Genomic DNA, 9690 nt, shown 5'->3' with positions numbered 1-9690 from the left:
CCCGGGGGCCCCCTGAGTTCCCATAGCCCTCCCATAAACCCGCCTAGCCCCGTCTAGCCCCGTCGTAGCCCTCGCCCTCATACGTGTAGTCATCCTCCATTGGATCTCGATACAAATCGATGGGTGAAATGAAAGGCCCCTAGTGAGTCCTGGGGGGAACCCTTTCCCTCTTTTTCCCCTACGAATAAAGATGAAAATAAGACAAGCGTTACACTGTGGGTATCCCAAAACAGTAAACGCTAAAGTTTGTGACGGGAAGGGAAAAAAGAAAAAAAAAAAGGTGGATCATAAAACCCGTACCCCGGGGAGCACGGGAATTGGGGGTCACCACCGTAATTGCCTGCATGGGGACTCAGTTTTGGTCATTTTTCATCGGCGTTTCTCACATAAAAGGGCAGGACGACTCACTGACAATAAAAACAACCAAGTTTGCCCCGAACGAAAAAACGTCATGTTCAGAGCATAACCAGCCAGAAACAGAACGTGGGGAAAAAAAAAAAAAAGGCAAAACCCTGCTCAACAAACAAAACAACGTCACAAAGAAAGGGCGCGCCCCTGCAATACAGCATTCACACCAGCACACTCCCCTAAAGCGTCTTTAACCCCTACCGGGCGTCATTTTTAGGTTCGTCCCGACGGCACCCCCAGGCCCGAAATAAGATCCCCAGGAAATGACCGGGTGTTGTCACCGTCCTTGCAGCCATGAACGGGCAGACACCCCCGAAACACACACACGCACACACGCACACACACGCACCGCTTCAGCTCGGAAAAAAAGAGAGAGAAAGACAAGGAGAAAGAGACGGAGGGAGGGAGGAAGGGAGAGAAATTCAGAGACGAAGAGAAAGAAAGAATGAACTAAGACCTTGTATTGCTGTGTCAGTTTGTTTGGTGTGTGAAGTCTTTTTGGAAAACTCTCCGCTGCGATGCAACCGACACCCCACAAGTCCACCGTCGTTTCATTTTTTTCTTTTTCACGAGCAGCAGCTCCGGTGGTCGATACGGACGTGTCACAACGTACTGCGTCATCTCCTTCTCCGCCTGTCCACCGCCCGCGCTGGTCGACGAGTGCGCGGCCGCACTGTGAGCGTTCGCGCCTTTCGCATTTGCGCCTCCGCCACCGCTGCCGGCGTGCCGTGGGGCGTCTCCCCTTCGGACTCGCCGGGCCGTAGTAGCCCCTCGACAGCCCAAAGTCGCAGAGCTTTAAGTTGCAGTCTGAGAGAAAGTGAGAAGATTTGCCGGCTTCAGGTCGCGGTGAATCAGATGCGCCGAGTGCACGTACTGCAGCGCGCAGAGCAGCTGAAGTGTGAAGTACTGACAGTGCCCGGCCCCCATCCGCAGCCGTGGGGAATCCAACATCTTTCGCAGGTCTGTCTCCATCAGCTCCGTCACAATGTAAAGTTCGGTGAAGCTCTCGGGGCGGCCGTTGAAGAAGACGTCCTTTAAGGCCAGGACGTTGCGATGGTGCAAAAAGCCCAACGCCTTCACCTCCCGCAGCACGCGTTTGCCGTCGACGGCGTCGCTGAAGAGCCGCCCAACGCGTTTAATCGCCAATTGTTCCCCATTGAGAAGATCGACGGCGCTGCACACCATTCCATAGGCCCCGCGGCCAATGACGCCCTGAACTTTGTAGCGCTCCGGCACCTCAACCGTCGTCTGGTCCATAAAGGTGTAAAGTTTGTTGCCCGCCGCGTTGGGGCCTTCCTCCTTGATAAGCATCATAATGACAGTGGTGGTGGTGGTGGGCACGCACGACACCTTGGGCGATGGAGAAAAAGAAAAAAGAGAGAGAGCTCTTCTTTTGTTTTTGTTTTTTGTTTTTTTTGCTTTTTTTTTTATTGTTCTTCTCCTTTCTTTTTTTCTCCGTCCCGTTTTGTCTTCTTTCCGTGCTTTGATCCTCTTGTTATCAGCCAAACCAGAGTCCTTCCTTATTGTGTGTGTGTGTGTGTCCGGATGCCGTTCAAAGGGAGCACTCAAAAAGAGGAGAGAGAGACCGAAAGATAATAACAAAAAAACGCGAGAAATCAAAAAAAAAAAGTCTCGGAAAAGGGAGAAAAGCGTCAGAACCGAATAAAGCGGAAAAAGAGAAAGAAAGAGAAAAGAGGAGAAAAAGCAACCAACCAAAAAAAAAAGGAAAAAGAAGAGAGAAAAGCCAAAAAGAGTAATCAAGGAAGAAACAAATACACCCTGGAAAAGATAAAAAAAAATAAAACACCGGATATGGTACTTCCCGTCTTGAACAATGGTATCAAAACTCTTTCCTTTCTGCGCTGTCAAAACGCACAAAAAAAAAGAAGAAAAAAAGAGGAGAAAAAGAAAGAGACTTTTATTCGGGCAAAATAGCGAGACGAGCTCGATAGAACACAAAAATATGCAAAGAGCAAAGAGAAAAAGTCCAAACAAAAAAAAAGAGAGCTTGAAGTCGGAACGTAAATCAACTCGAACTATACATTCAGAGAAGTAGAAAGTGTACGAGAGAGAAAGAGAGTGAGAGAAGGGAGGGGAGGGAGGTAGATGGAGAGAGCTGAAGCGCGTCTGTGTGAGTGTCTATAGAAAAAAAAAGGAGAAAAGAGGAGAGAAAAAAGAAAAACAAAAAGTAAAACGGAAAGGAGCAGTGAATGCACACAAACCCTCTTCTCTTCCGTTCGATATAAAGTCTTTTTTTGTTGTTTTCTTTTTTTCTTTTCTTTTCACCCTTTCTGCTTGTGTTTTTTTGTTTGCTTGTCTCTTTTTCTGTAGAGTTGCTATCGGTCTTCACTTTTTTTTCTCCCCCTTCACTTCTTTTTTTTTTCTCCTCTTCTCTTATGGATCGCGTGGCGGTCGAGAGAGAAAAGAAGAAAAAGAGGAGAAAAGAGAAAGCGAGTCATCCAGTACAGAAAAAAAAAAACAAAGGAAAAGGAAAGGAGAGGGAGAAGGACGCCAGAAGTTGAACAATGGGGGAAAATGCAAGAAAAAAAAAAAAAAACCGCTGCTGGAGAGAGGAAGAAGAAAAAGAAAAGGCACTCATCGACTGCAGCCGCATCCTGTTGTGAAATGCAACGAAGAGAGAAAAAGGCGCATTGCCGTGGCTCTGCACCACTCACACGCACTTACGTGATTTCCTCCTTTGTGTGTGGCATCTCTCCTCCACCACCACGTCGCCAGCTGTTCTCTATTCTGTTCTCTTTTTTTTTTTTTATCTTTTTTTTTTTAGTTCGCGTATGTGTGACAGGCCATCGTTCTCGCATATTTTTTTTTCTTAGTTGTTTATGTTTTTTTTTCTTTGCTTGCGTTGGTAATTGCCATCCTTCATTTTGCAATGAAATCCACAACATCCTTTCTTTTTTTTTTTTTCAGCTCTCCACTTTCATGCACAGAGTACCACTACATGCAAAAAAAAGAAGAAAAAGAAGAGAGAGAGAATAGCGAGCCAACGGTAGAGCCTCTCGTTTCACTTGTTTCTCATCTCTCCCACTCGACTGGAAGATTCCGTTCTTTTCCTTCTTTTTTTCCCTTTTGCTTCTCTCTCTCTCTCTCTCTTCCCTCATTTTCTTTGTTCGAAACTCTTTTTTTTTTAGAGAGAGAAGAAAGAAAGTGAAACGGGTCCCTGTAAATGTATGTGTGTGTGGGGGGAGGGGGAGTGGGAAAAGGGGAAAAAGGAGAGAGAAATAAGAGAGAAAGAAAGAGAGAGAGAGAGAGAGAGAAAAACATTATCGAGTCCGCTTTTTTTCTGATGTTGTTGTCAATCTTTCTTCTTCTTTTTTTTTTCTTCTTTTTTTTTTTTCATTTTGCGGTTGTGGCGGAGTGAAAGAGTGAAACCTTCTGAAGCAATTGCTTCTGTACACACACAAACACACACACACACACACACGCGGCGAGGTGAGAGGAGAGAGAGAGAGAGGAAGGAGGAGAGAGAGGGACAGAGAGAGAGAGAGAGAGAGAGACAAAAGTTGTTGTTGTTTTTTGCACAGGGTTCGACCATTAAAAAAGAAGGGGAAAAACGCAAAAAAGAAAAAAAAACGGTTCACCAAGCCTGTTCTAGCCCATTGCCCCCGATTTTTAAAAAAAGAAAAAAAGGGAAACAAAGAGAAAGAAACACAAAATGGACATGATGGAGACGCCGCCGACTGTGTAACACAAAAAAAAAAGACAAGAGAGAGAATCGATACAACAACAGAAATAAAACCAAAAAACGAACAAAAAAAGGGGAAAAAGAGAGGCGATGACAGCAAAAGGTCCATCGCTCTCTGTTTTGCTAAAGTTCTTTTCACCGCCTTCCAACAAAAACAAAAACAAAAAAGTGAATAAATTAAAATAAAAAGCGCAACAAAAAAAACAAAAAAAAAAAAAAAAAACGTACAGTGAGAAAGCGCGAAAAAAAAAAAAAGAAGGGTAGCAACACGAAAGAGAAAAAAGAGAGAAAAGAAAAGAAGGGAGAAAGCGCTAGTAAAGTCAGTTGAGGTGTATAGACAAAAAAAAGGAAGGGAGAGAAAAAAATGAAAAAAGGAGAAAGGGGAGAAAAGAGAGAAAGCCAAACCGACGGAGGGCGACGTGACGTGGCCACAGCATGCGCTGTAGCAGAACGCAAGAAAAGAAAAAAAAAGAAAAAAAGAAAAAAAAAGAAAAGAAAGAGAAGAAGAGTCTAACAGAATTGGGTTCTCCGATTTAGTACCTTTTTTTTTTTTTTTTCTAAAGGTGCCCCTCCCATTTCTCTCTCTCACACACATACACACGCGGTATCGATGTTTCCCTTTGCTGGCTGGTCGACATCCTTCTCCTTTTTTCTCCCTCCCCATTCTTTTTTTTTTCTTTTTTTTTCTCTTACGTGGAAGATGGCACGTTGTAGCATCGGTTCTTTTCTTTTCTTTTTTTCCCCTCCTCCTCCCTCTCTCCTTTCTCCTTTTTTTTTTTTCTGAAGGGGGAAGGGGGGATACACGCGTGAGTGTCTGCTGCGTGTTCCCACAGGGAGGAGAGAGAAAGAAAAAGAAGAGAGAGAGAAGAGAAGGAAAGAGAAAGAGAGAAAGAAAGGGAGGGGGAAAGAGAGAGAGAAAAGAACTGAAAGTATAAAGTAAAAAGTTGAAAAAAGCACAAGTTCGCAAAAAAAAAAAAAAAAAAAAAAAAGAAACGAGAGAGTGAAAGAAGAAAGAGAGTGTGAGAAAAAAAGCGTGGCAACAAAAGAGAGACGGGAAGGAATTCTTTTTTTTTTCGTTTTCTTTTTTCCTTTTTTTTTCTGGCGTTGTCTGATTCTTTGTTTGCGTTACCTTTGCAGCAAGGAGAAACAAAAAAAAACAAAAAAAAAATGTTTCACTTTTTCTCTTTTTCTTCGTTTCCTTTTCTGTTTAAGGAAAGACAACAGCGACAAAACTGGGGTTAAAAAAAAAAAAGAAAGAAAACGAGAAGTGATTGCTGCTGTAAGCGCTTAGGAAAGGAAGAAAGAAAAAAAAAGAGAAAAGGGAGGGGAGAAGAGAAGGGCGTGGAGAGGAGAAGCGAACAAAAATGTGTTGCTGATGTTGTCCTCTTTTTTTTTTTTTGCTTAAAACAAAAAAAAAACTGGCGGGAAGAAATATATATATATATATATATATATATATATAATAAAGGAAAGGAGAGGAGAAGTCAACGAAGAAACGGTGAGATTTTGGGGAAGAAGGAAGGGGGTAATTGAGCACAAGAAACAGAAAAAAAAAAAACGAGAGAGATTGTCGGAGAAAGGGAAAAAAAGAAAAAAAGCGCTGAAGGAAAGAGCAACGCGCATGCATCGCGTGACGTTGCGTTGCGCTGCCTCTTTCCACTTTAAAAAAGATTTTAAAGAAAAAAAGGAAAAAAAAATGAAGACGTGGCAAGCGTTTAGCTTTGTGCGAACGCCTGATAAATTCCACCCTCCCACCTCCATCTCGCCTCCTCCCCCTTTTCTCTCCTTTATACTCCTCCCATTACCCTCTCTTCTCCCTCTCTTTCTCTCTTTCTCTCTTTCTGTCTTCTCCTTCGCCTTTCTTTTCTTCCATCTGTAATATTTTTTTTTCTTTTTCTCTTTCCGTTTCTCTTTCTCTTTCTTTCTCTCTCTCTCTTCGCTGTCAACGGCCAAAGGTCGCGTCCCTCCCTCCTCCTCCTTCCATGTCCACCCACTCCACGGACTACGCAATTGAACCGCCTCGACGGGAGGAAAGAAGGGAAGGAAGGAAAGCGGAGAGAGGAGAAAAAAAAAAGAAGAAAAAAAGGAAAAGGAGGGAGGGGGGAGAGAAAGTGTCTAAAAGGGGTGCAGAGAGAGAGAGGAGAGGGAGCCGCACATACATCGCCACTCCCCATCCTCTCTCTTTCCCTTCACACACACACACCTCCACGACCCGCCGTGCGCTCTCTCTCTTTTTTTTTCCTTTTCTTTTCTTTTTCTTTCTCTCTCTCGTTTTTTTTTCTCTCTCTCTCTCTCGTTCTCTTCTCTTCTCTTTCTCTCTCTTTCGTTTAGCTATCGCCATCGGCGAGGGACTCGAAAGTACGCTTGTTCGTTCCCACGCGCCGGGCCACGCCCAAAGAACTGCTTCTCCGTGTCAATGTCCACCTCATCGCTCATCTCAAAGGCGGTGCGAAGAACGGGAGGGTTTAACGTGTCCAGTTTTCCACGCCCCAGTGCCTGAAGGAGCTCGTAGCGCTTCTGCAGTGCCTGAGCACAGGTGAGACCAGAGAGCTCCGCCATTCGGGCGTAGGCGGTGCGACAGCTCTCGTGATTCCGTGGAAAAGGCGGCCCCGGGACAAAAGAGGACTTCCCGAACTGATGCGCGAGGCCGTTGTCGGGGCCCAGACGCACCACCATGCAGCTGATGTTGTCCTTGCTGCCACGACGGATGGCCTCGTCACACACTCGACACGCCACGACGGCAAGATCCTCCCAGCACTGCCCCGCCTGGCTCTGCACAAACTGCGCCACCTCCGCGTTGCTGAAATTTCCCTCAAAGACGCCATCACAGGCGAGAATAATGAAGTCACCGGCTTGGCATGAAACCTCCGAGACGTCTGGCACGGCAATTACTTTCTGCTTCTTGTAGTCGCGCGTGCCCTTCACTTTAAAGCACGCGTCTCCAAAGGCGCGGGAGACGGCGAGATCACCATCCACGCGGTTGCCCTGGACGCTTCCTCCACACTTTACGATGCGCTCCCGCTCCTGCGGGTCATACGGTTTGTGGTCTTCCGTCTCAAAGAGAAGAACCCTTTCGCACGACAAGAATTCGCGAGTCGCCCACATTTGCAATCGTCACGCGAAAATCCGGACGAACCACGCAGAAGGTGCCGGTGCTGCCTCCATCTGGGTGGTTCTCTATGTACTCCGCGTCTAACGTGACACAGACACGCTCGAGATCCTCAGCGCGGATGGGCTCCTGCAGTGCCCGCAGCCTCCCCGGCATCCGCTCCGCTATAAATCGACTGCAGTGCTCATTGCTGTGGCCGTCAAAAATCCCAAAATAGGCCAAGTTGCTCTTCTCATCTGCACACATCATGTGGGCGTCCTCCATGGAGTTCCGGTAGCCGTTGAGACTGGCGCTCCCGCTATAGACAAACCCATTGCCCGCCCTCTCTACGCCTTTGCTGAGAATCGGCTTTGGTAGAACGAGTCCCATAGCTGTGGCGCTGCGCGTAGTGGGAGAAAATTAAAAAAAAAAAAAAAAGAGGAGGATGGAAGGAAAAGGGGGTGTTTCTTCCTTTTTTGTTCCTTCGCGTTTTTTTCTTTTTTTCTCTCTTTTTTTTCTCACCGCGATTTGGTGTTCAAAATACGCGTACAATACAAAAAGAGGTGGTGATGGGAAAAAAAGAGAAAAAAAGGAGGGAAGTGCACAACTGATGTATGCTCGAAGTATTTCAATGGGTATTGGAGACCGAATAGATCCCTTGCAAAAAAAAGGGGGAAAAAAAGGCGCAAAAGAAAAAATGAAAAGCAAAAAAAAACAAAAAAAAACTAAACGCAGGAGGAGAAAGAAGAGGGGGTAAGTGGTTTGACTTCCTCTTTGCTCTTCAACCACTCGTCTTCGTCTTTGATTTTTCTTCTTTCTTTTTTTCCACTCCCTCTCTCAAAAAGTGTATTGTCCTGCTGGGGTTTTTTTATCGGCCCGTGAGATCGCCACTCGCCTCTTTTTTTTTCTTTTCTTTTCCCCCTCCGTTGCCCGTGCGTGGGTGTGGGTGTACAGTTCTTTGTGCCGCCTGCAGAGACGAAAAATGGGGGGGGAGGACAGAGAGAGAAGAGAGAGAGGAAGCGAGGTCGGGTAATGAGAAAGAACAAAGAAAAAAAAAAGGGAAATGCAAAGACACTGGGACGTATGCTCCAAACAAAAGTGAGAGAAAAAAAAAAAAAAAAGAACTTGGACGAAGTTATCTGCTAGTAAAGAAAAAAAAAAAGATAAGAGCTTAGCCGGGTAAAAAGAAGAAAAAGGAAGTGGAGAGAGAGAAAGAGAAAGGTGGACAATGACGGGCTCTCTCTCACTCCCTGTGAGAGTGTCAAATGAAGGCTGAAACGTCCATCGCAAACAGATCTGCACTACAAAGACTCGCTGAGCCTCCTCCTCACGCAGTCTCCTCTCCTCCCCCCGCCCCTTCCCTCAACTCTCTCTCTCTATTCTTTACTCATTTTTTTGGTCCTTTCTTTTCTTTTTTAATGTCTATATATTTGTATATTTATATATATATTTATATTGTGGTGGCGGTGGTTCAAGTAGCAATCGGCTCCACAGGGAAACTGAGGAACCAGCGCACCAGCGCCTCCTCCTCCTTCTCCTCCTCCTCGCTTGCTCTCTTCCTCGTTCTCCATCACTGTTCATGCGGTCCGTTTCCGTGCGACGACGTCCTGCCGCAGTGGTGGCCGCTGTCAAAAGAGGCGCTCGCCGAAAACGCCGATGTGCACGCCGCTGCAGATGCAGCAGCATCTCCTCCATGTCGCGCTCCATCAGCGCCGCCTCCTCCAGTTTAAGAAGACCCACCGCGACGGCCACCCACACCCGCCACCCGCCGAGCAGAAAAATCCCACACACGCGCCAGCACCGACATGGGCAGCTGCGTGGAGAAGAAAGTGAGGAACCAGTGGGAGGCAAAGACGTCGACGGACAGGTCCTCAGCCGCCAAGTGCGTGTGCAGATGCGGCAGGAGCAACGAAACCTGCCGCCGTGTCGCGTGCAGCAGCGTACTCAACAGAGGGAAGCCGGGGGCATAAAGACGCCTCCCTTTTAGTGTGTCGCCCTGCATCACGTGGCGGAGCAGCAGAAAGGCGTCGGCCTCTGGTGCCTGCAGCAGCATCACAGCAGCGACAAAGGCCATGCCTGGCAGTAGCCCACCTCCGTGTCCACCGTGCTGTAGACATAGAGAAGCCGCAGCAGTTGACGCTGTCCTTCGCTCTCCGCGACGACGCCGCGCCCCCGACTTTCCGTCTCCTCCCTCTCGAATCGTCGCGGGGGAAGCAAAAAGGCAGTGGTTAGGAAAGTACGTGGAAGATCGCGCAGAATAGCCCCGAGCACCTGTTGCTGCTGAGGGGTGGCGGCAGTGGAGAAAGAATAAGAGGAAGAAGAAAGAGTGGAAGAGGAAAAGGAGAGAAGCCGCTCGCCCTCGGCCGCCCGCGCTCTGAAGCACTGGCGGTCCGCCTCCCCGCTCTCGTTGGCTGCGCAGTGCATCCCCAGAAAGAAAAGACCAGACGCGGGCGCGGAGGCAAGGACTTGGCAGCCCCCCGTGCTCGCACAG

General features: G+C 47.2%; 2 protein-coding genes across 2 annotated transcripts; both read right to left on the bottom strand.

Annotated features, from left to right (window-relative positions):
• Nucleotides 1–865: 865 nt before the first annotated feature.
• LOC126767028 (uncharacterized) lies at nt 866–1722 on the bottom strand (the record flags this gene model as incomplete). Its single annotated transcript, XM_050484647.1, is given in 4 exon segments — nt 866–967; nt 970–1057; nt 1185–1219; nt 1222–1722. Coding segments are annotated over 4 exon segments (726 nt in total), but the record flags the coding sequence as incomplete, so codon positions are not given.
• A 4720-nt stretch (nt 1723–6442) lies between these two features.
• On the bottom strand, nt 6443–7589 carry LOC126767029 (protein phosphatase 2C-like). The gene is given in 2 exon segments (XM_050484648.1): nt 6443–7178; nt 7180–7589. Coding segments are annotated over 2 exon segments (1146 nt in total).
• Between the last annotated feature and the right edge of the window lie 2101 nt (nt 7590–9690).

The sequence above is a fragment of the Bactrocera neohumeralis genome, unplaced genomic scaffold (assembly GCF_024586455.1).
Source record: "Bactrocera neohumeralis isolate Rockhampton unplaced genomic scaffold, APGP_CSIRO_Bneo_wtdbg2-racon-allhic-juicebox.fasta_v2 ctg3651, whole genome shotgun sequence".
Classification (NCBI taxonomy): Eukaryota; Metazoa; Arthropoda; class Insecta; order Diptera; family Tephritidae; genus Bactrocera; species Bactrocera neohumeralis.
This window is presented reverse-complemented; position numbering and strand designations above follow the sequence as displayed.